This window comes from Terrapene carolina, unplaced genomic scaffold (genome assembly GCF_002925995.2).
Source record: "Terrapene carolina triunguis isolate 2854851 unplaced genomic scaffold, T_m_triunguis-2.0 Scaffold102, whole genome shotgun sequence".
Classification (NCBI taxonomy): domain Eukaryota; kingdom Metazoa; phylum Chordata; order Testudines; family Emydidae; genus Terrapene; species Terrapene triunguis.
Window position 1 is genome coordinate 5,183,067 of NW_020664453.1, and position 26,508 is coordinate 5,209,574.

The window sequence follows — 26,508 nt, forward strand, 5'->3', positions numbered from 1 at the left end:
AAAAAATACAGAGAAAGCTCCACCTTCTCATGATGGAGAACTCTCTACATCCCGCCTCCAAGCCAGGCCAATGGACCCCCCCTCACCCTGTATGTCGGTCCCCATACAAGTCTGCTGCCTCGGAGCCCCACAGTTCTAGGGCATCTAAGAGGAAGACAGGACTCCTCTCATAAGCCCTTGAAAGAACATACCCTGGATTCGCCAGATAGAGCACCCATCTCTAAAATGCTGAGGTCCTCAGTTTCCTCAGCTACCCCGGCACCACAATCAGGTACTGTTGAACCTCCTTACCCAGGGCACAGCTAGACTGCAAGGTGGCAAAGCCATGGGCCCAGAGAGACCATCTGGGACCATTCTGCACAGAGGGAAGGTGTTTTATTCAATGTACTTCCTGGTACCAAAAAAGAGTGGAGATTGGAGACCCATCCTAAACCTGAGACTACTCAACACCTATGTGAAGGCACAGAAATTCAAAATGATGACACTTGTAGTGATAATTCTATCACTAGAGGAAGGGGATTGGTTCTCAGCACTCAACTTTCAGTGTCCGTATTTCCACATTGTTATCCACCCATCCCACAAATGGTTCTCTGCTTTATTCTTGGCCAGGATCACTTCCAAAACAGAGTGCTCCCCTTCGGCCTATCATTAGCCCCAGGGGGCTTCTCAAAAGATCATGGTGGTGGTAATATCACAGCTCCACAGGAAAGGATGATTGGTTGCTGAAGGGTGGCTCCCTGGAAGTGATGTCTCAGGCAGCTTTTGAGGCCATAGACCTCTTCCTCAAAAGGGGCCTACAACTGAACATACAAAAGTTCACTTTGACCCCTGTGCAAAACTTAGAGTTCATAGAGGTACATCTCAATTCAGTGACAGCAAGAGCTTACCTTCTCTGCACAGGTTTGTGGCTCTTTCCAAAATAGCAAACACAATTCATCTCAGCCCCCAAACCACTGTCAGGAATTGCATTCAATTATTGGGACACCTGGCAACCATTACCTTCATTACAGAACATGCAAGACTTTGAATGCACTGCCTTCAAGGGTGGTTCAGAACTGTCTATCCACCCACTAGATACAGTTTAAATATGCTTTTTTCCATACCTATCTTTTGTAAAACAATCCCTCAACTGGTGGAAAGACCATCCATAATTTGTGCACAGGAGTTCCATTTGCAAGTCCTCCCCCAATGGTCATTATGATGACGGATGCCTCTCTGCTAGGGTGGGGAGCACATCTAGACACTTACATGACCCAGGGCAAGTGGATGTCGCAAGAGATGATGCTACACATCAAGCTGCTGGAACTCAGAGTACTTGGATATTCCTGCCTCCAATTCCTACTACAAAACAGGGACGCAAACACAAAAATCATGACAGACTATCATGCCTGTTTGATATCAACTGCCAAGGAGGAGCAAGATCCCCCTCTGCACTGAGGCTCTCAGGCTTTGGAACTGGTGCATATGCAACCAGATCACCATCACAGTGGCCTATCTCTCGAGGATTCAGAACGTGATTGCGGATGCAGCAGACACTCCTTGTGAGACCATGAGTTGGAAACAGACCCCAGCATATTATACCACATATTCTGTAGGCTTGTTCACCATAGAGTCAAACAAGAAATGCACCAACTTCTGCTCGAGGGGTGGGTTGGGTCACCAATCCTTAGGGGTTGCTTTTCACCTTCAGTGGTTATTAGCCTTACTAAATGCATTCCTGCTGATCCTCCCTAATAGCCAAAGTTATGCTTAAAATAAAGATAGAAGCCAGGGTCATTCTAATAGTTCCAACCTGGCCCAGGCAAACGTGGTTGCCTGACCTTATACAGCTGTCTGTCTGCTCTCAGATTACTCTCCATGCTGCTCCCCATCTCCTCTCACAATGCTTCGTCTCAAAGCATGATTGGTCGATGGCTCATGGGATTAGAGGCAGCCTGCTCAGAAGACATAAAAAGAGTACTATTACACAGCAAGAAACAATCTACTTGCTATGCATATTCTCAGAAATGGACATGCTTTTCCACCTGGTGTGACTGCAGACAGATTCCACCAACAACTGTAGCACTTCTGGAAATACTGGAATACACCCCTAATGCTGAAAATCTTGGGCCTGTCTCTGAGCTCTAGAAGAGTCCAGCTGGCAACTATCATGGCTTTCAACCACCCAATAGAGGGTTATTCTGTCTTCACGCACCCGACCACAGCAAGATTCCTTAGAGGTTTGGGAAACCTCTTATCTGCCAGTCCAACATCCTACTCCAGTATGGGACCTCTTTCTGGTCCTTAAATCCCTTACAAGATAGATGTTTGAACCTTTGGCTACTTGCACACTGCTCCGTTTGTCAATTAAGAAGGCATTCCTGATAGCCATCATGTTGGTGTGACATATTGGAGAGTTAGGAGTCCTAATTGCATACCCTCATTTCAATGTTTTTTAAGGACAAGGTCATGCTGCGGTCCTGCCCCAAGTTCTTACCTAAGGTTTCTTCCAAGTTCCATCGTAATCAGCCCATTCAGTTGCCTGTCTTCCACACCAAATTGCATCTAAATCTCCAGGACAAACTGCTGCACACCTTGGATGTCAGGAGAGCCCTGGCCTTCTATCTAGACAGAACAAAGACTTTCATGAAGACCCACAAGTTATTCGTCTCACTAGCAGATCAGTCAAAAGGGTCGGCAATCCCTAAACAGAGATTTTCCAAATGGATATCAGGCTGCATTAATTCTTGTTAAGTCTCGCAATATTCAACCACCGTCGGTTATACACACACATTCTACAAAGTCTATTGCTACTTCTACAGCCTTCCTCAAACGTGCCAATTATTGAAATCTGTAAAGCCACTACTTGGGCAACTGTTCATAAGTTCACCAAACACTATTCAATAACTCATGAGTCTGCCTCTGATACTGTGTTCGGCTTGGCTGTGCTATCCTCCATACTGGACTTGACTCTGAAGCCCACTCCACCTTTAGAGGATACTGCTCAGTAGTGACCTAGAGTGGAGCACCCATAGGGACACTACTTGAAGGAGGAGGAATGGTTATTCACCCTGTGCAATAATTGTGGTTCTTCGAGATGTGTCCCCCTATGGGTGCTCTGCTATCTGCCCTCCTTCCCCTCTGCTTCGGAGTTTTCTGCCATGGGGCTTTTCAGTAGAAAAAGAACTGAGGGCAGTTTGCCCACGCAGTGCTATGTAACAATAGCTAGGGCAGGAGACTGACTAACACGCATGCACGGGCTGAACGGACACTGTTGTGAGAAATCTCTGATCAAAGACGCTGGGGGTGAGCACCTCTGAGCGAAGCAGTTATACCAACCTAACCCCCGGAGTAGCCAGTGCTATGTCAGTGGGAGGGGTTCTCACATTGACATAGCCGCTGCCTCTCGTGGAGATGGATTAACTATGCTGCCGGAGAAGCTCTCCCATCGGTGTAGTAGTGTCCTCACTGAAGCGGTACATCAGCACAGCCGCTGCAGCATTTTAAGTGTAGCCTGCCCTTAGTAATGTTAGAGAATCGACTGACACATATCGAATAAATCTTCAAGCCAATGTCTCTTAAATTGAAATTCTGTCTGTCTAATACGAGATGGTCCTCCAATCCAGTAAATATATGGTGATAAACAGGCAGAGACCAAGGCATGGAGAGAGAATGGCTTATGGAGGACAATATTTTCATCTGAGAACACTTGTCCCACCTTCCTGCCCCAAAGCTGCCTCATAGCTTAATCTGTTAAGGCTGTGTGTTGCCCCTCAAGATTGATTGCTATGTTGTTTGAGCCCTTTTTGAGGATATTAAGATATTTCGGAAGATGTTGTACCTCTCATTTCCATGAGTATATAGTGTAAAAAATTAGTCCTTGTTATCTCTCTCGGCATGAATGCACTAAAACTCTTATCTTGGTGACCAGAGCTTCATTCAATAGAGCAGAGTTTCTTCCCTTCCTTGCTGCACCGTTAAATATTTTGGCAGACCTTTCAATAAGGTGTTAAGGTTTTCTAGAGTTGCTACTGTGTAATGGTTGATACTTTTAATGTTACTGTAAGTCATTTTGAAATAAATTAAGGCTTAATAATAATAATAAGTATATTAGTTTAACAAGATGAATCCTGTTAAGAAATGTGCCAATGTAGAAGAATTATAAATTGTCAGCTCTCCAGTTGAGTTTAAATTACTTTTGTATAGTAAATCCTTTAAAAATTCTATTTTTCCTCCATAGGAATTTTTTGTGGCTTTGCGACTAGTGGCCTGTGCACAGAATGGATTGGACGTTTCCCTGAGTAGTCTTAATTTGCCTGTTCCTCCACCTAGATTTGTAAGACACGTTTAAAAATAAATAAATAAATAAAAATTGTGATCAGCTCAGTAACCTTAAGTACTTTAAGCTAACAGTTGGGAAGGTTTAGTGTTTTATATGCAGCATCTTCACTGGGAAATCTTAGTGCTATGGAAAATTTAAAAATGGACTTTTTGTGCAACAGTGAGTACATTAGTCTAGCCCTACTGGAGACTTGGGTTAAAATCCTGCTTGGGTCACAAGAGAAAATGTTAATTTAGACCATAGTAAATAATTTTTGTTAGCATTGCCATTTGAACTTTTTCTAGTTTAAAAAAATCCTAAGACAAGGATGTTGAAGGCAACATTGAAGTTGCACTTAGAAGACTGAGTGGGAAAGCTTCCATGGCACCTGGTCACACTATGCCCAACTCTGGTGCTATTCTTCCCTCATTTTCATGAGCACCAGCTATATCAAAAATTAAAAAGTGACATTTGTACTGCTTATAACCCACAAGGTGTGTAATAGTCTGGTTTTACTATTTATTTTTCTTTGGATTGTTAGAAGTAGAGACAATTAAAGTCTGTTTCCATTTCATTGAAGGAATATGGTATAGCTATAAATTAAGGCGTACTTTTATTACGCTTTGATGTTGCTTTGAGTATGAAGAGAATATGCCACTTTGAATTTCTTATCCTAAATTATTGTACCTTCATTAGTTGATTAATTAAAATGTGATTATGGATTTGGATAGCAGGGCCCATTCAGATGAGTGGAAAAGTCTTGAAACTCAGTTTTCCCTTTGCAAGTAATATATTTTTGTTTGATCTGTTTTCCATTAGACTGATACCGGTAGCCCATTACTAATCAGTGGAACAGCATCAGCCGACGTCCCATGGGCTGTTAAGGTATGTTGAGAGTTGTAAACACTCAAAAAGCCTACATACCAATATCTGGCCATTTTTATGACTGCAGTTTCCAAGAAAACTTGCACTTGTTTTAGACATGTAGTAACTGCTATAGCTTATTTCAGATTATTCTCTCCAATTTTAATGTCTTCTGTATTTAGAGTGACCAGATAGCAAGTGTGCACACACCTACTTCTTACAGGAGGCAATAGAGGCTTTAGCTTTGATAGACCATTCTCTTTTCTACCTAGACAACTTGATTCATCCAGGAAAAGTCACAAATTTCTTAGGCAAAATATCATCTGCTTCTGCCGCAGCAACCTGTTACTGGCAGTCCGTCCTTGAAGCAGCAGATTTGACTGCTTCCTCAGGAGCAGAGTCCCAGTCACAACAGATCTTCCTGACTCGTCTTCTACCTTTGGAAATCAGTTCTGCAATGTCTGGAATGCCTTAATTTCAGATCGTTGTGTTCTAGACACTGGAATTGGGATACACCATTCATTTTCAGTCAATGCCTTAAGCTCCATCCATCTTCCACGTCCCTCTCACAAAATTATACTGCTTCAAGAGGTACAATCTCCTCTTGATCTAAGAGCTATAGAGGAGGTCCGTCCACAGCACAAGGAAAGGTTATTTTATTCCTGTAGTTTCCTCATCGCCAAAAAGAAGGGGAGTCTGAGGCCCATCTTAGATATAAGGATACATCTGCACTGCATCTGGGAGCGTGCTGCCCAGCTTGGGTGGGTGGATGTGTTAGCTCTACCTAACCAGGGATAGCTTGGGCGATGGCTTGGACTGGCCGCCCAAGTACATACCTGGGGGTCTGGGTGAGTTTCTACTCTGGCGTCTAGTCCAAGCTGCAGCATGTGCTTCCCCCAGCTACCCTGCTCTTTCTAGCATGCTAGCTGAAGTAGAGCTAGCACATGTCCGTCTACCTGAGCTGGGAAATGTGCTCCCAGCTGCAGTGTAGACGTACTCTGAGAGACCGGAACACTTTAATCAAAAAGATCAAGTTCAGGATGGTATCCCTGGCCTCCATTATTCCTTCTTTTTATCTGGATGACTGGTATGCCACTCTCCATCTGCAGGATGCCTATTTTCATATGGCTATCCACCCAAGCCACAGAAAATATCTAACGTTTTCAGTGGGGGACTGCCACTACCAATATATGGTATTTCCATTCAGCCTATCATCAGTGATCAGAGTTTTTACCAAGTGTGTGGTGGTCTTAGTGCCTTATCTAACGCACACACATTCAGATATTCCTGTATCTGGATGGTTGATGTTGCCTGGAGAGACCATGGATTAAGTCGCAGGCAGCATTCATCAGATCTAGTCTCTCTTCATGCGGTTATGTCTGAAAATAAACATGGTCAAATCAACACTGTCTTCATTTCAGATAATTGAGTTAATTGGAGTTGGCTCGACAACAAGAACTGCCTGTCTACCTTAAGAAAGGTTCTGTTCCATTTTAACCCTGTGCATTAGGCTAGGCTCACCTGAGAACGAGATCCTGCCTCACCTTGCTTAGATACATGGCATTCCACGTGTGTCTGAGTTTGCCTGCGGTGCAAGTAAAGCTGATCGAAGTCCACATATCGCCCAAGTAAGCATCTTCTGGACAGGCTGATTCACATAGCTGCTCAAATCCTAGCATTAAGGTGGTGCATGAGTCTGGAAAATGTCTGCAAGGGGGTACTTTACTTGCTGTACCCCACCTCTAATCTCTTTCTATCAGAAACGTTAGTGATGGACATATCCGCTATCGGCTGGCTGAACACACCTAGATGAGGTACAGACTCAAGGTCTCCAGAATCAGCCTTATAAATGTCTTGGAACTGAGGGCTGTAATTCATGTATGCCAAGTCTTTCTGCTATCTATCCTGAGCACTATATCTTGAAAGACGATGGACAATATGACCACAGTGTTTTACTTTAACAGTGTGGAGCAATGTCAAATCTCTTGTGTCAGGAGGTGGTGCAGCTTTGGAACTTCTGCATTGAAAATGACATCACCCTCATACCTCACAGCTTCTCAGGGTAAAGAATGTTCTAGCAGATTACCTCAGCAGAAAGTTAATCACATATCATGAATGCAGTCAAAGTTCCAGAAATAGGGGTTTCCCAACGTGGACTTGTGACCAGAAACAACAAGAAATGCAGCTACTTCTGTTTCAGGGCTGGTCAGAACCTGAGTTCTGTGATGGATGCATTCCTGTTCCCCTGGGAATTGGAGCTTCTATACATGTATCCTCTGCTCCAAATGATTCCCAGGATTATCAAGAAGCTAAAGCAAGAACAAGCCAGGATGATTCTCCTAGCCCTGGCCTGGCTGAGAAAATACTGGTCCTCAGATTTATGAAGCTTATTGATTCAACTTCCAGTTACCTTGCATGTTATCCAGGAGATATCACAGCATTACAGCCAGGTACCCATCTGGGCACACCATCATCAGTTGTTTCCAGCCACATTGCAGATTCAGAACGTTTTAGAAGAATCAGGCATTTTTCTGAGCACCTGGCAGCCATCACTACCATTCACCCACCTATACAAAGGCAGTCTGTGTTTTCCCACCCTATGGTTGAGAGGTTTTATAAAGGATGTTAGGGTTTATCCACCATTAAAGCACTAGTTTATCCTTGAGACCTTTCACCTGTTTTTTTTCTTTTCAGGTTTTACATGACTACGTTTTGAGTCTTTAGCCTCCTGCTCTTTCTTTTGTCAGCTAAAATAGCTTATCTAGTAATAGTCACATCCACTGGGAGAGAGACAAGCTTTGGTGGGGGGGGGACCCCCTAACACAATGTTCTATAATGTTTCCTTAAGACCTCATCTTAAATTCCTATCAAAGGTAGTATAATTTCTTCTAAATCAGGTGATACATCTACCGAGTTTTTTTCCAAAATCTCATAGTCGCAGGGATGAAGAAAGACTATGCACTTCAGATGTCTGTAGACGTCTTTCATTCTGTATTAATAAAACTAAGGAATTTTAGATCCTCTGCAAGACTCTCTAGCATATGCAGAAAAAATGAGAGGACGGGCTGCAACAGTACAAAATTTCTCATGGGATCTCCTCAGATATTAGGACTTGTTATGACCTCACAAACACCACCACCACAAGTTACTGCACATTCTGTCAGTGGCCAGGCTACCTCTGAGGCTTTCTTGAGAAATTTTCCAATCAGACACACTTGCAGAGCAGCGCCTCTAGACTGTACACACATTTGCACAACATTACGCAATTGTTGAAGCACCCAGAACAGATACTAATTTTGGAAAGAGAGTCCTTCAGTCTCTGTTAAAGCAGACTCAGAGTTCCCACCACCAAAGTAGCACTAGTTGGGATTCACCTAGAGTAAGATAACACATGCACAAGCATTTGAATAAATGGTTACTTACCTGTATAGTAACTGTGGTTCTCTTGGGTTATGTGTGCTTTGTTCTAAAAGTGTTCCCATTACCAATATTATAAATCTATTTATCTTCTGCTCTCTCAGCTGGAAGAAAAGGCCAAATATGATGCTATCTTTGACAGTCTGAATCCTGTGAATGGATTGTTGTCAGGGGATAAGGTGAAACCTGTACTGCTAAACTCCAAACTGCCGGTGGATGTCCTAGGAAGAGTAAGAATATCATTCTAACTAAAATTAGTGGGCTACTGACTTGATTTGTGAATAATAAATAATAAAGATAACTGTACTAATTAGAGAAATGTCTGGGTATTCAGATTTAATATCTTTAGTAATAAAAATGTAACTAATGAGTAAGGCTACGTTTTAGTCATGGGTATTTTTAGTAAAAGTCACGGGCAGTAAACTAAAATCATGACCTGTCCATGACTTTTACTAAAAATACCTGTGATTAAAACTTGGGCGGGGGACTGTGAGTGCTTGGGGGGAGGGGGTCTGGGGGGGCTGTGGGTGCTGGGGGAGGAGGCCCAGACCCCACTGGTGCTTGGGGGAGGGGGTGGGCTGGGTCCATCGCGTCCCGGGAGTGGGACCCCATGGTGGCCAGGGGAGGGTTGGCGGGGCTGGCTGGGGCTCCCTACCCGCCTCTGCATCCCTGCAACTCCTAGGTGGCAGAGGGATCGGGGGCTCCAGTGTGCTGCTCCCGCCACAAACGCTGGCTGCCGCAGCTTCCATTGGCCAGGAACGGTAGCCAATGGGAGCTTCAGGGGCGGGGCCTGTGGGTACCAGCAGCGTGCGGCGCGGAGCACCCCCCACGACCCCTCCGCTGCCTAGGAGCTGAAGGGCCATGCCAGTGGGAGCCAGGAAGGCCCCCACCCTGAGGTAAGCGCCCCCACACCTCCAACCCCCTGCTCTGAGTCCCCTCCCACGCTCCCAAACTGCTGCTGCTGGCCCACGGACTGCCCAGCTCGGGGAGCCCCCTGAGCCAGCACCAGCCACTGCAAAAGTCACGGAATCTGCAACCTCCTTGACAGACTCGCAGCCTTACTCCTGAGGTATTGTAAAATGACCATACTTTCCTTTACAAAATTAATTAGTTTATTTTTACAGTTAGCTTTCTATTTTTAAAGATTATTTATTTAATAGTGTATATGTAAAACACTTCAAATTTTTTTACATGTGGCATGTAGTTTTTTCCCTGCTTCTAAAAAGGTACAGTTATCTTACTGAGGAGTAAAACAAACTGATAAATGTATATTTTGTTTCAAAGGATATCTTTGCAGTTATTCTGTAAAATTGCTACATTAATCTCCCTTTTAATGTATTGGACCACTTAATTATGTATATTTTAACGTTTACTTTGAGGGAGAGTGATGTTATCCTACTTTCTCTACACCTTCAGAAAATAGCTTTCTTATACAATTTAATCCAAATGCACATTGCTGACTGAAAACTAGTGCTGAGGGAAACTTTCAATATCCTATGGTCCCTCCTGTTTGAGAGGATTGATGGATATTTTTAAAATCTGAAACCAGATAGAAGCTTTGATTCTGTTGTTTGACACTGCATGTATGGGGGTTGGGAGCCAATCACCTATATATTTTGGTTCTCTTTAGGTTTGGGAACTAAGTGACATTGACCATGATGGAATGTTGGATCGAGATGAATTTGCAGTTGTAAGTAGACTGGTTCATTTAGTTTCATAATTCTGCAAACCTAATTCTGCTAGGTTTTTAGACCCCATATCTGTTGATTTACTTCTCCTTTATTTCTGTTCGTTATCCTAGCTCGTGCCACAGTGGCAGTCTAAATTCCCATCAGTTTCCATTGCTTGTACTATTTTTGCTTTTCTGCCTCCCCCACCTGCTAGGTCAGTGCCCTCTTCTTTTTGTATAGAAATCACTTGTGAGAGTGAACTCCTAAAGGTTTTATAAGGATTTGAGATGTTTGGTCATATTCATAAATCTAGTACACATACTCATTAATTAAAAATATAATTTGTTTAATCTACAAACCACGGGACAGTTCTTTCTAGTTATCATGTGAGCATACAAGGTTGTAGGTCCATTTCAAAGGGCTCTTTTGAATGTTCTTTTCAAAGGACATTGCATCCCTGCTGGAGTTTAAGCTAAGCTTCCCTTCTTTGGGTAGAAACCATTTGAACATAAATTGCTTCCTTCTCTTGTGGGAGGTGTTGTAGTCTCATTCCAGGTCATTTTTCTTGTCTAGGATTTCTCTAGTTCTGTTTGGAGAGAGAATTTTATGTATGGTGGGTTTTTTTATGTATTGTAACTTTCACCAGTAGATACACATACTTGTCACAGCAAGAAATCCTTATCAGATTTATCTTTTTAAGGCTTGTATGTAACTCTAACACATATGTGAATTCCTATCTTCTTTTCATTAGATCAGGCTTTAATGGCATATGATATTAAATGCTGCTATTTCAAATGAATAAAAAGAAAGCTTTTCCTTCAGAGGCCAGTGGGGAAGAATCTAGCAATCTTGAAATGTGATAGCAAGCACAGAATTATTTTAACCCTCCCCATATTCTTGTATTGGCTCTATATATGCTGGACAGGAATTGATTCCATTTAGGAACAGAGACACTGAAAAATTGTTTTACAGGTCCAACCAAATATCCTAATACTGGCACTTGGGCTGAGGCTGAGTGCTCTCAAGGTAGATATGCAATCAACAACACCATTCTTAAATTCAAAAACATATTCTGCATTGATATTTGGTGACCAAATTCAACAACTGGAAAAACTGATCTAAAAGAACGAGCGTAAAACACTGACTCTTCATATTGCTCATTTGTCATCTCCCCCTGTTTTGGGGCCAATCTTTTGGTTCTGCATAAGATTTTAGTTTCACTTCAGTACTTGAAAAGTTGAATTTACATGGATAAAAATGAGATTAAACAGAAGCTCGCTCTCACTTTAATTCGAAGATGAAGAGTAAATAAAACCTGTTGTAGTCTTGCACTGATGTTGAACTAGTCAAGGGTGTGTGTTCAGCACTTACGTCAAGTGGAGAGGAAAGAACCATGTAATCAGGGTGGAGGAAATGTTTGTTTTTCAGTTAGAGAATTGGATAGTATTAATAGTACAAAGGTTCAAATATAAACGTTTATTAATACAGTATTTTAAAACTTATTCCTTTGTGTAAGCCTTTTGAAAAAGGAGGTAAACTTTCAGAACTGTAAAAAGAACAGGAGTACTTGTGGCACCTTAGAGAAATTTGTTAGTCTCTAAGCTGCCACAAGTACTCCTGTTCTTTTTGTGGATACAGACTAACACAGCTGCTACTCTGAAACCTTTCAGAACTGTATAAAGGAAACTAGTAGGTATACATGCCAGGAGCTTGTCTTTAATTTGGGTTTCCAGAAACTGACTCAATAACATAGAGTCAAATATTGGGAGTTTAGCAGTGACTTCAAAATGAAAACATATTTCTTGGGATAAAAATGCCAATAGGGAAAACACCGTTCTCTCTTCATCTTATTGACAAGCATCAACATTCTGAGGGTGAGGCTGAAACTCTGCCTCTGTAACATGTAAACATGGGTATTTAGGCAGATTTAAGGGGATAGAAATAGGAATATCCTTCTGGCAGATGAAGGAACCCACAAAATATTTTACTTGTGACTGTTCCGTCAGTTTTCACCTATGCTGTCACTTGTTTCAAATTCTTCTAAAATCAGCTCTTTAAATCTCCAATTAACTGTAGTTGTGGACATAATTTCATGTACACTGTGATAACTCACCTGTAGAGTACTCATCTTTGCCGTACTTATAACTTCTATATATGTGTGTGCTGTAATTTTCAGACATTTAGCTGAGTGCTAAAACAGTTGATTCATGAAGTTGAGGAATGAATATAACATACTAGGCAAGCAGAGCAAATAATTAACATAATAGTCTATAAAATTTTGTGAAATAGTACATCTTAAAAAGTGACCCTTTCTAAGATTTGAACCTTCCTAAAGCATAATTCCACAATCAAAGTTAGAACTATTAAGTGGAATGATTACTGGAAGGGACTAGTGAATATGAACAAATGCCACTCACCTGCCTCAACAAGTGGGGGATGTTGAAGGGGCTGGCAGCGAAGGGGGACCTCCCCAGCAGCAAGGGAGGGAGACACTTGCTGAGGAAGCCAGCTAGCTCTCCCCCTATCTCCCCACCATTGGAGTCTCTGGCACCCATTGCCCATTTGTGGTGGGAGGGATGCTGATTGGCCCACATCTGCCAGCTACAAAGATTTAACTTGGAGCACAGGCTCTGTGAAGCCTCTTTCGGCTCTGTTCTATTGTCAGAATTTGTGCTCTTGGCCTGGGATTTAACTACTGAAATTGTTTCCTAATATGCAAACCCAACTTTCTGAAACTAATCTAAAAGGTGTTAAACTCCTGCAGTGCAGGATTTGTTTACTTGGCAGTGAACTTCAAAGGAGTCTTCAAAGGCTAAGGTTTAATGTGGCAAGCCAGAGAGAACAGAAAGATAGACTCCAGTTTGAGGGGGTTTGGGGAGAGAGAAAAAGGATTGTCAAAGGATACTACCTAATTAGGATTTATCAAATATTTCTCTTCTAGAATAAGGAGGACTGCTTGGGGCTTGATATTTTGGAAGGAGATGTGTGCTGCTCTCCCTTGGGATGGGATGCATATGCAGTTAGGGGGCAGGAGAAACCATAACTGGGCCCCGCCTCTTTGGCTAATGTTCAGAAAGCATTTCATGTCTTTTTAATGTAGATTTACCTTGATGGTCTCTTGTGTTTAAATACACTTCTAATAAAAACATTGAGCCTGATGGTTATACTTGATTATTCATAGGCTTTTTCTATGGTGCTCATTCCTGTGGAATGAATGCTTTGTACATTAATGAATTTATCCCTGAGAGGTAGGGATACATGGTTATCTCCATTTCAGACATCAGAAACAAAGGGGCAGAGAGATTAAGTGACTTGTCTAAAGGCCTCACATGGATCCTGTGGCAGAGCCAGGAGCAGAACCCAGATCTTTCACCCAGTCCAATGCTTTAACCTCAAGGCTATCCTTCCTCTCCTGGTTTGTGAAGTAGTTACTGAGTTTAAGTAGGCGGTTGCTGCTTTTCATCACTTCTGAAGAAAACAGAGGAAAGGGAATTAACTGCTGAGTTGCTGCTCTAACAGTGAGGTGACACTGGGGCTATGACCATCCCCTGAAATTGGCAAGACAGAATAGGAATATAAAAAGCAAAAACCAAGAGGGGAAGACCAAATGATCCTTGAGAACCTTATTATAAAATGTATCCCAGAATGTGCTAGATAACTGGCACCTCTGAGTTATAGGCTGCTTCGTTCTTTTGAAAAGATTGTTAAATTTTAGATGGCTTCAAAAGTACTGTAGGTCACTTCTTAAAATGAGGATAAATATTGTAACCCTGGTTAATGCTGTGACCATCCCATCTTGTTTTCATGTTCAGGCCATGTTCTTGGTGTACTGTGCTTTGGAAAAGGAACCAGTGCCAATGTCCTTGCCTTCAGCTTTGGTGCCACCTCCCAAGAGAAAAACTGTCAGTATTCCAGGAGCAGTGCAGTTGATCCCATCGTCAACATTCGCTAAAGATTCTCATCAGTCCTCGTCTCCTGTTGGCAATTTACCTGCCAAAGCACCACTAACACAGGTATAGTCCTAGAATTGGCTTGTGTTTAAAGTATTTTCTTTGGTCACTGCTTGTAATGAAATGTTATGCAGATGAGCCGGGTCATACAGACTACCTTGCTGTTTGTTTTTGTTTCTGTCAATATGTTCATAAAGTTGGGGTGGCTGGTGGCACTAACAGATTGGGAAAGGCAAAAAATGGATTTAACCATCTGTGAAGATGTTTACTGGAAGTGCTTTTTGGAAGTCGTCTACTACATAAATTTGGCTTCAGGAAAAATTTAGTATACATTTTTAAATTTCAGTTAAAAAATGCTTATTTTAAAGCATATGAGCCTCATGCAGAGGTCAAAATATTAAGAAAACTGTTTTTAAAAAAAAAACCCAACAAAATAGTAGCCCAAGGACCCAACCAGATAACATCTGTCTGATCTGGCACAGAGACAAATCCAGTAATCATCAGGCAAGCAATTTTCCAACAAATTAATGGTGTTTGTGGGGTGTGAGGGGGTAGTGATAGTGGACTGGATAGCCGATGTAAGTAACTGAAGTGAGAAAAGGCCAGGAATATATACCACAGGGCTCATTTATTTGAAGTACTGGTATGTCCAAAAAGCAGCCATTGAGACAAAAAGTCTTACCTGTTCTGATCATGACAAAACCAAGCAACTGGGAGTAGATCTTTCTAAGCTGTCTAATTGCCATTATTTATTGGAAAGACTGACGTCATTTGAAGAGATTTAGAACTAGAATTATGTTGTTCCTTGAGATAAAAATAAATTTGTCTTCAAAGAGATTTACCGGTATTTTTTCTTAGTGGGTTGTATCACCTGCCGACAAAATCAAATATGATGAAATTTTCCTGAAAACTGACAAAGACATGGATGGTTTTGTCTCTGGTGTGGAAGCCAGAGAAATATTCTTAAAGACAGGACTGCCTTCTAACTTACTTGCGCACATCTGGTAAGAATTTTTCTCTTATCACCTTTTAAAAAAATAGAAGAACATCTTTTTCTCGCCACACATACTGTTTATGAAAGGTGCCACATTGATATCTCTGCAGCCTGAAGTCCTCTGTTTAACTATGGGACAGGTACAGTATGAACAGCAGCAGTGTATTTGCTTCTACCTTGACCTCAAGGGACTGTATTTAGAGGTGAGAGGCTTAGTGCACTTCATGTGGTCATTCGTCCTTCGGCCTCTCTGCTTAGGTTTTATCAGTTCTGTTATAATTAGGATAATTCTGGGTATTTTTGCTATCCATGTTAAATGTCCAGCCTGTCTTCTACATGATATGGTCCACAGAACTGTTACAATAGGTACTTTAACCTGCTTGCAACTTGGGGGCAAAACCTCACTTGTCACTGGCAGCAGTGAATACCCCATCTCCTAAAGTTCTCTCCAGTTTTCTATTCCTGTACAGTGGCAGGCAGGCAGGCTGAACCAAACTTCTCTGCTGCAGAGATTTTCTGAGGGCAATTCCAAACTTTATTTCAAATTTTTAGACTAGCAAGTTGGTTCAATAATTTATTTGTCTGTGATTTCTAGCCATGTCCCAAGGCTGCATTTGATTTTTGGGGAGATTGTCTCCTCAGCTCTGTTTCCTCTTCTGAGGTGTATGCAGAATTTGGTGCTCCTGTAGGCTTCAGGGAGGGATGGAGAGAGAGCAAGCGAGCACTGAGAAAAGCCAGAGGCAAAAGGAAGGGTCTGTTTATTGCTTTCATCCTCCTCCACAAATAGTGTCTAGCTAGGGGGCTTGACCAGCTCTGTGGTCAGAACATAGTTTTCTCCTCACAGCCCAGTCTGGGTGGGGTATTCTAAGCTATTCTTCCCCAGGCAGGAGAGGAAACAGGCAGCATTGGAGGGCTAGTTCAACTAGGCGTGATGCAGCCCAAGCCAGGTGTGTGGGTCACCTTAGCCCTTCCCCTGGCAAGAAAGGAGGCAGGTAGGATTGGAAAAGAACTAGCTCCGGGGCAAGCAGTCCATCTCTGTGAAGGGACTGAAGCCAGAAGGGGAGCATGCCAGATGGAAAACCTCACTTCAGTCGCTTCTGGGGTGGTTAGGGACTAGGTGTTTCTACCTCGGAGAGAGTGTGAACCGGAAGAGTGGCCTCTTCATTGCATAGGCCCACCAAAGGCAGCCAAGTCCAGGCAGGTATATTCTTAGCCCCCTCGTTTGGTCATGAAAACTTACAGGTGGCTGACACATAGGAGTGCCAGATGACTGTTCGTATTTCAGTGCCTCAGCATTCTTTCACAATCCGTGCTAACACAGGTGGACAGTGTTGCAGGTATGTTCCCTCGCAACCTAAAAACCATATGGCCTAGCAGCTTTTCTCTGGATAGGAAAGGGGAAAAAAAGTGGGTTTCAAATCTGTTTTATGCAGGAATATGGGGCTATTGTCTGAATGTCTGATCCCAAAGTTCCTAGCTATTTTAATGATACAATGGGAGACTTTATGGAAAACTGAGGCTGTTCAGAGTATTGTAAAAGTCAGCTTGCAGTATTGACTCCTGGCAGACATTATAGGAGGAAATACATGTCATGCGGCAAGTTGAAGCGATCTGTGAATTGTAACAGGAGAAAATATCTCTTTGCAAGTGATAGCTAGAACATGTTCAGGGTCTGTAGCTGTTCTCTATTGCCCCTGAGCTATCTGCAGGTCTCCCAGCCCTGTTTGGAATTAGACCCCTGATTAGTGTTAGGCTCTTTCATTTTGGGAGCAAAAGCGTTACATATAGTTTTGATCAAATGAGATAATTGGATATTGTGTAGAGGCGTGCCTGATGGAACTGTGCAAGGATTTTAGGAACAGCTTTGTCCTATTCTCCATCTCAGCAACCCATGGAAAAGCCACAACCTGAATGAAATGATCCATCTACACCTCTACCCCGATATAACACGAATTCGGATATAATGCGGTAAAGCAGCGCTACGGGGGGGCGGGGCTTTGCACTCCGGCGGATCAAAGCAAGTTCAATATTATGCGGTTTCACTTATAATGCGGTAAAATTTTTTGGCTCCCGAGGACAGCGTTATATCGGGGTAGAGGTGTACTTCATATTGGAGCATTGCAACCCATTCCATCCTATTTCTAACCTCAGTGAATCAGGGACAAGCAGAGCAGATACCCTCTGATGCAGCTATCTTTCCTAATGATGGCTGTCTTTAAAGCATTCCCATTTATCCATCCTTGGGCAATTGTTAAGTTTTGCAGGCGGGCAGCGTTTTTCGTTTCCCTGCTTTGATTACCATTTGATCTTTATTATGGCTGTTGATTAATCTCCATTAACTCACGCGATTAACTCAAAAAAAGTAACCATGATTAATCAGTTTTAATTGCACTGTTAAACAATAGAAAACCAATTGAAATGTATTGAATATTTTGCATGTTTTTCTACATTTTCAAATATATTGCTTTCAATTACAACACAGAATACAAAGTGTACAGTGCTCACTTTATATTATATTTGATTACAAATATTTGCACTGTAAAAATGATAAACAAGTTTTTTTCATTCACCTTATACAAATACTGTAGTATAACTTAGAAATGTAGATTTGTTTGTTTGTTACATAACTGCACTTAAAAATAAAACAATGTAAAACTTTAGAGCCTACAAGTCCACTCAGTCCTACTTCTTGTTCAGCCTATTGCTAAGAGAAATAAGTTTTACATTTACTGGACGTAATGCTGCCCACTTCTTATTTACAATGTCACCTGAAAGTGAGAACAGGTGTTTGCATGGCACTGTTGTAGCTGGCGTTGCAAGATATTTACGTTCTAGATGCGCTAAAGATTCATATGCCTTTTCATGCTTCGGCAGCCATTCCAGAGGGCATGCTTCCATGCTGATGATGCTCGTTTAAAAAAATAATGCGTTAATTAGATTTGTGACCGAACTCCTAGGGGGAGAATTGTATGTCTCCTGTTCTGTTTTACCCGCATTCTGCCATATATTTCATGATATAGCAGTCTTGGATGATGACTCAGCACATGTTGTTCATTTTAAGAACATTTTCACTGCAAATTTAACAAAATGCAAAGAAGGTACCAATGTGAATTTTTCTAAATATAGCTACAGCACTCGACCCACGGTTTAAGAATCTGAAGTGCCTTCCAAAATCTGAGAGGGACAAGGTGTGGAGCATGCTTTCAGAAGTCGTAAAAGAGCAACACTCTGATGCGGAAACTATAGAACCCAAACCACCAAAAAAAAAAATCAACTTTCTACTGATGCCATCTGACTCAAATGATGAAATTGAACATAGGTTGGTCCACACTGCTTTGGATTGTTGTCGAGCAGCACCTGTCATCAGCATGGACGCATGTCCTCTGGAATTGTGGTTGAAGAATGAAGGGACATATGACTCTTTGCCACATCTGGCATGTAAATATCTTGTAATGCCAGCTACAACTGTACCATGCGAATGCCTGTTCTCACTTTCAGGTGACATTGTAAACAAGAAGCGAGCAGCAGTATCTTCTGCAAATGTAAACAGACTTGTTTGTCTGCATGATTGGCTGAACAAGCAGTAGGACTGAGTGGATTTGTAGGCTCTAAAGTTTCACATTGTTTTTTATTTTTGAATGCAGGTTTTTTTATACATTCTACATTTGTAAGTTCAACTTTCATGATCTGGAAATTGCACTGCAGGACTTGTATTAGATGAATTGAAAAACCCTATTTCTTTTGTTTTTGACATTGCAAATATTTGTAATAAAAAAATATAAAGTGAGCACTGTACACTTTATATTCTGCGTGGTAATTGAAATCAATATGTTTGAAAATGTAGAAAATATCCAAAAATATTTAAATAATTTAAATTATTTGTGTGATTAATTATGTGATTAATTTTTTTAATCGCTTGACAGCTGTAATCTTTATACATGCCCCCAGGGATCCTCTCCAGGATTGTGGTAGCAATAATATATTGGCTTTTGTGGAGAAGGAAATTCACTGGTCGCTGCTTGGGCTACTTTTTTTTTTTTTTTTGTAAATCTGATTTCTGTTCAGAGAGAAAGCTGAAGCGAGCATGCAATGATGTGGTTGCTGGAGTATGTTGGGTTCAGGGCAGACATGGTACCAGGAAAGTCATCATCGGCCTGGGCTGAGGATAAGGACTATGATGTACAAGGTCTTATTTCAGAAGCATGTTAACAGAAGATGAAGATGCCATAAACAAGAGGAAAACAAGTTGTCACAGAAACAAAAATCCAATTTTTTTGGAACCTATTGTGACTCCTCATCCTAAACACAGCTATGCTTCAGTGATCAAGTTCATATGATACCTACCAGTAAAACCTGGTATCCACTCCGTATCTCACCCTATCTCATGTGTTGGCAGAACTTTAGCTCAAATGGTGTATTCTCTGCTCCCTCAACTGGTGAATGCAAAGAATCAGATTTTTTTTTATTTATTTTTTTTTTAAATGGGATCTTCCAATTCAGTTCAGGAAATGTGTACCAGAAAGAGAGAGCACAGTACCCACCAGCTGGAACAATGTTTCATTGAGGTCTTGGGGCACTGTTCCTTCAATGGATGACAGACCTGTTCTGGTGGTGACAGAGAACGTGTTTAATAGGGTTTTCTTAGTAACTGGGAAGAACACGATCATCCCAGACCCCAAAGAAATTCTCCTGCCCTGTGTGGAGCAGAGTTTCCTATCTCCATGTGCACAGCCCATTGAGGGAGATGAATACCAAGACTTACATGGCAGAAGTTGGATTAGCAGTGTGGTTGCTGCATCCAGAAATATCTTACTCGTTGTAAGTCAGTTTGGAGGGCTGGTGATTGATCTCTTTGCATCTGAAAAAAGTAAATAAAGTGCCCTGTGGCACATCTGTGTCAGGAGCTGGGGTATGAGGTAGTGAATGACATCTTGCAAAGGTGGACATGGTCCCTCTATATGTCTTCCCACTTTTTTAGCTGTGCCCCTGGATAATACAAAAGATATCACTGCTGCTCTCTCATTCCTGTTTCTGCCTTTCTGGCTGAGGAGGCTGTTTCTGTCTCACAGACTGGTCCTCCATCCAGGGCCAGACATGTTTAAAATGAATACTTGGATGAAGTCATTATTGCTCTTGTGAGCCCCAGTGAAAAGTCAACAGATGGAACTTCTTATACTTGCTGGTGCAAAGTCCATAGTTTAACTATCATAGTAAACCAGTTTAAAAATAGCTTTGATTTCCCCCTTCATTGTGAGTGTTCAAGGAAGGTCAAAGTCTCTGTAGTATAATGATCGCATCATATTCAAGAAAAGTGCTGTACAAATCCCAACATTAAATACTTGATTAGGGCATCGTCCTTACTCTAACGCTGCAAGGTCAGAGACCATTACTTGGAACCTTCTTATGCTCCTTACAGCACTACTCAGATGGAACCCTGGCAGGAGGTGTGATTTTACATCTCGACTTGTTAGTAGCTATTAGGAGGCCTACTCTATCTCCAGTTGGCTGAGGCTTTTTATCTGAAGTTGGGAGCTTTACTTAAGATCCAGAACTGTACTTTTAATTGAGTAGTCCTCACAATGTCATAGCATTCATTCTCTAAGTAAGTTAAAGAAATGTTTCTCCTGTAGTTCAGCATTAAAGTCAGTCTTTAGGAGCAGTTGACAATCTCAGGGCAGAGTAGTCCTGTCTCCTGTATTGAGATCTGTTAGACAGCCATTATTTCACCAAATTCTGCAAACTGCTCATCTAATTTTAGCTAATGCCACTTCCTTTGTTTTGCCAGAAGTTTTCTCCATGCCTTTATCTAGGAGAGGATATTTAATCATCTGCTTTTGTTTTGGATATCTGTATTTACCCTTTTTACCCTGCAGGCACACTGCTATGAAAATCCATGGTAATGGATCTGTGGCCCGTAGCATGAAGAAGAATAGGAAAGCTTATTTGTGCTTTCCTGAATTTCCTTTATTCAAGTAATAAGATCCACAAATCTGGTCCACCTTAGAGACAAACATCATTCAGAATAGAGATGGAAATCGGCATCCCAGGATTTGGGTTGGTTGTTAGGTGGAATTTACTGTGCTCAGCAGTATGAGAAATTGTGGTGCTTTTTCCTCCAATTATATTTAATGCATTTTGTAATTTAGGACAGTAGATTTGAATTATCCTCACTGTGGAAGTTGTTGTCAACTGGCGGGAACTTGATGAGGCATGGCATTCCCCTGCTGCCAGTGATGGAGAGGTCTGGTTTTGTTCCCAACTTGAAAACAGGCTGAAGTACCCTTTATAAGGTCCACAGATCTGTTACAACTTGAAGAAAGGAAATTTTTCAGATAAACATGGATACATTTTCCTATTTTGAATCTTGCTAAGTTCTTGGCCTCAGTGACTTCCTATGGCAATAAGTTTCACAGTTTAATTTTGAATTGTATGAAAAAAATTCTTTTATCAATTTTGAATTTGCCAAAACTGATCTTTATGATATGGAGACTTGTCTACTAAATGTTAGCCGGAATATCCCACAATATTTACTTTTCTAATGCATACATTTACATTAATTTGTTTACATTTAAACTCTTCAGACTTAAGACTTTCACTTCACCTAGTGCCTTTTTCTAAGTACTAGGTAAACTAGATAATGTGTTTCAGCTCATATCTGAGGCATCATCTAGTACCTTGAGGATAGGTCTAGGAGCTGCTTTCTTAACCAGGCTCTGTCACGAGTTAGTTGTTTGGCCTTGAGAAAGTTAATTATGGCTGGTTTTCCAGCTTTTGAGTACTGGTAAATCCTCTGAAGTGAAACGGGGCTTCAGGTGCTTAGCATCTTTGAAAATCACTTCATTTCTCAGGGCTAAGTTCCACATATCCATCACATTGGGTCTCCAGCTGGCTTGTGTCTTGGACAGAACCAGACCAGTCATATTACCGGAATCCGTGGAATGTCCTGCCTGCTATAATTCTCCCCAGATTTGTTCTGTTGCTACAGTGACAGGCAGGCTTAGCTAGACCTCACGGTTGCAGAGTTCTGACGAGAATTCCAAAACTTTATTTCAGATTTCTATCAACTTGGTTCAATAACTCAATATTTCAGCTGTGTCCCAGGGCTGCATATGTGTCTCAAGCTTTTTTCCTCTCAGCTCTTCTTCCTGAGGTGCTGCAGCTTGCTGGTGACCCTGCAACTGGTCAAGAAGAGAGCAAAACCGGAATAAAACAGGGAAAAAGTCTCTCTCTCCTGCTCCACCTCTCTTATTAAGCAGCTTGACAGGGACCTTAGGCCACTTGAGTGAGCACAATGCACACACACCCTTTAGCAGCCCAATTTGGGTAAATGTCCTCTGTTGCCCTTTCTCTGGGCAGAAAAGAGTTCTCTAGAGGCAGATAGGATCAATTCTAATGGTATGGATCCTTCAGCCTTTTGTCCAAAGGGCAGCAACGTCCAAAGAGCAGTGTGCCAAATAAAAACCAAAAAACTGTCTTAGTCCATTGAGGCTGCATGAGCAGCCATGTGCTCCTAACTGATGCTCAGCCACTTCCGCCACTTGGGCTACTAATGGAAGGCTTTGGACACAATATGAACATTGCAGAATCTGGAGCATGTGGTCCTCACTGCTGCCACCATATAGTAGAAATCAGGGATTCCTTCATGATATCTCACATTGGACACCTAGGAGAAGTGAGCATGTGTGGACCCCCTGTACTAGAGAGGTGTAGAACCATGGGACCTCCCATCCTGGATAAGCCCATTCCAGGACATTAATTTCTGGGTAATCCAGTTTGAAACCCCAGTCTGCTCCTTGGGAGATCCAGAAGTTCTCCTATACATGTGTTCAAAATAAAGGGGGGTGACGGAGAGAGTGGAGGAGAGGGGCAAGAGAGGAGAACGATATGCACTTTCCTCAGTGTTGAGGATTCATTGCTGTTTGTAAGGTGATTTGAAGATGTAAAACAGTATGTAAGTGCTAATTGCTGTCATCATTTTCCACTGCCTGCGCACGCACTCCTAAACAATATTGTACTTGTAGAAATGAGGTGTTGCATCTAATCAGTTACTTTGTGTGTCTGTGTTTTTGTGTACAGGGGCCTCTGTGACACACAGGACTGTGGAAAGCTTTCAAAAGAACAGTTTGCCTTGGCTTTCCATTTAATTAATCAGAAGTTAACAAAGGGCATTGATCCTCCTCAAGTTCTGACTGCAGAAATGATCCCTCCATCAGATAGGGCCAGCTTACAGAAGGTAAGAATGTGTCTGGCTTTTAAGTAGAAACCTCAAACATACTAAACAAACTCTGAATTCAAGTGCTATTAAATAAAAAAAATAAATTAAATCCAGTTTTTAAAATCTATGCCAAGACATGGTTGTGCTATCAAGAAAAAACAAGATTAACTGCCATGAACAGATGTACTGTTTTTTGTCAGTTTACATCCATAGATATAATGTCTGCATAAATGCTTTCTTAATAAACTTATTTGTTACATCAGCCACCTTGCTGTCGAGGAACCATGAAATCAGCTTGTCGAAAGAATAAACCTATTCCTGAGTATCCAAGGATTAACTTCATTGTGGACCTGAAATACTATATGTACAAATTATCCTTTTCCTTAATATCAAGACAGAGTTTTTTTAAAAGTGGAATTTTCACATTTCCCTCTTTCAAGAAGTCAGTCATTACTAAAATAAATTAAACCCTTTTGCAGCTCTGTGGTTAATTATTTAAAAGAGCATGTTTTAAATTTTTTAACTATCCATTTGTATTCATAATAACATTTCAAATGTCCTCATACCCTTTTGGCCATTAAACAATCCATTGCTGTATTGACTCAATGGCTTTTAATTGCTTAAAGTTTTATTTATTAGCGCAGCAGTCAAATAGAGGTCACAACAAAATCTTATCTGTGTATGATGCATTGTAATAGCTGTCATTACTAACATTTTCTCTTGGTTCTGCTAAACATTGACGCAGCTGTGCTATCTTCATAATAAACAGAATGAGAAAGTCTCACCTGAAAAATGATAAACTTGAAATTTTTGCATGACTTTTGAGTTCTTTGCAATTGGTACCTAATTTTTTTTAAATTCAGTTTAAAAAAAAAAAAAAAACCTGCTTTATTTGTGCCTTTACTAATCTTTTTTGTGTGTTTTGCTTTCTTTTCTGTCTTTTTTCCAGTTTGGACTATTTTTTCCATTCTGCACCACTCTGCTTTACATCTTTATTATTCTGTCCGTTTCTTAACTCTGCTTTCTCAAGGTTAGAGGATCTTTGCTTTTTCTAATATATGATATCTGTTGGCTTGATAACGAACATTTCTAAAGGTCTCTTCAGTAGTCTTTGAAATAGCATAGTATTAGGTAGATATTGAGTTAAGCTGAAATCTGAAATTATTGCTGTTTTAACTAGCCGTTCATCTGTAAGGGTCCCATGTTGCTTTGCAAACTTAAAATGACATTAAAAACTATTAGTTTACTCTGTTTATCAATAAAGATTGTTCCAGCTATCAGAGAAATTCAGCCATCTCGGGGGGGGAGGGGGGGCAAATGTTGGTAGCTGTTGTGATTTTTGTGTGCTGCTGAAGTTCAGAATAGAAAGTGACATGTTTTATCCCATTGAAACTGCAGAGAAAATGCCAAGACAAAGTGTAAATACCCCCATAACTGATAACTGGCACTATCACTGGAGCGTATCCATGCTGTTACAGAAGGTGTTGTGAAACATTTGATGTCCAGACTTTGATTGTACAGTAGTTGAGATCAGTATTGCTTGCTACTTTTTTTAGTGCATCACATGATATCTTCTTAGCATTCCTAAAATACTGAGATCAACTGAGGTTTGCGGTGAATTTTAACTTCAATATACGAAACGACTAAGAAATAATTTAAACGAGGGAAGGATATGGGTTTCAGCTGGTTCTGTAAATCCCTCCCATACTTTTGAACATTACAAGGGAATTGATGAACACTTATTAATCTGTTCAACTGACTGAACATGCAGCTCTTCTCAAAAGAGATGCTCTTTTATGCAATAAAATATCCAGTGTAGACAACTACATGTCCCTACTTGGGATTTATACGGGATGGCTAAAAATCGAGGTGGGGAGGGGAACAAGTGCTGCTGACAGCCACTGAAGTGGCATCACATATTGTGGCTTGTGCAGAGTGAGAACTGTTCAGCTGCACCATTATTCTTTTGATTCCCTCTGCCAATGTGATGACATTCTAGTAGCAAAAAATGTCAACAGGTGTAATTATATAGCATGACTCACTGTTGGGGTGGAGGAAAGGAATGGGTTGACAAGAAATCATTTTCCTGGTAGAGTTCTATCTTTACTAATGTGACTGTCAGCAAGAATTAATATAATTGGTTTCTTGGGGGAAGAGAGTAGGTGATGTAATAGGTTAATTAATTTTCTGCAATCTCTCCAATTTTTCAACATCCTTTTTAAGATATGGGCACCAGAACTAGATGAAGTATTCTGGTATTGGTCTCACCAATGCTGTATGCAGAAGTAAAATCACCTCACTACCCCACTGGTTATATATCCAAGAACCTCATTAGCTATTTTTGCCACAGTATCTCATTGAGAGCTCCTGTTGAATTGCTTGAACACTATGCCCCCAAATCCTTTCCCATGATACAGTCTCCCGTTGTGTAGGTATGGCCTACATTCCTTGTTCCAAGAGGTATAACTTTGCATTTGGCTGCATTAAAACGCATTTTGAATGTGTCCAATTTACCATGTGATCCAGATTGCTGTATGTGACTGCCCTGTCCTTCTCATTATATATCACTCCACCACTCTGTCTCATCCTTAAATTTAATCAGCAGTGATTTTATATTTACTTCTAGATCATTGATGAAAATATTGAATAGTATTAGACATAGTACCGATCCCTGCAGAACCCCACTAGAGTCACCCCTACTTTGTGATGGTTCCCCACTGAAAACAACTTTTTGAGATCTGTCAATTAGCCAATCCTTAATATTAGAGGGGGATTTTGTTCTTAGAGGTGACCTCAAGAAGAGACTTGATGGGATACTGTATGTTGGGGGGAGGCTAGTGCCTCTCACGATCCAACATTATCTCAGCCGTTTCTAAAAAGCCTCAACGGTCTTTTAGCAGGGTGGATCCAGGCCCTTAAACATCTTCAAACCTCTAAAGAGGTCAGATAATGAAAGGGCTTTTGAATTGATTGCCCCTGTGGAGAAAAGGCAAGTAAAGCTCTGATCCTGCCATGAGTTCTGTGTGGGTGGATCCCTGGGGCTGATCTAATTTACAGCAGACTTACATGGCTACCAGTGCGCTGCTCTGCAGCCCGAA

At 41.3% G+C, this 26,508-nt stretch overlaps 1 protein-coding gene across 1 annotated transcript in view; it reads left to right on the top strand.

Moving 5' to 3' along the window:
* LOC113406510 (epidermal growth factor receptor substrate 15-like) overlaps positions 1–26,508 on the top strand; it is a 103,198-nt gene that overhangs the window by 25,599 nt on the left and 51,091 nt on the right. The window contains exons 5-11 of the mRNA XM_026651755.2: positions 4,220–4,315; positions 5,120–5,185; positions 8,686–8,811; positions 10,212–10,271; positions 14,064–14,264; positions 15,060–15,205; positions 23,272–23,428. Coding sequence (XP_026507540.1) covers positions 4,220–4,315; positions 5,120–5,185; positions 8,686–8,811; positions 10,212–10,271; positions 14,064–14,264; positions 15,060–15,205; positions 23,272–23,428 — 852 coding nt within the window. The remainder of the gene's footprint in view (positions 1–4,219; positions 4,316–5,119; positions 5,186–8,685; positions 8,812–10,211; positions 10,272–14,063; positions 14,265–15,059; positions 15,206–23,271; positions 23,429–26,508) is intronic.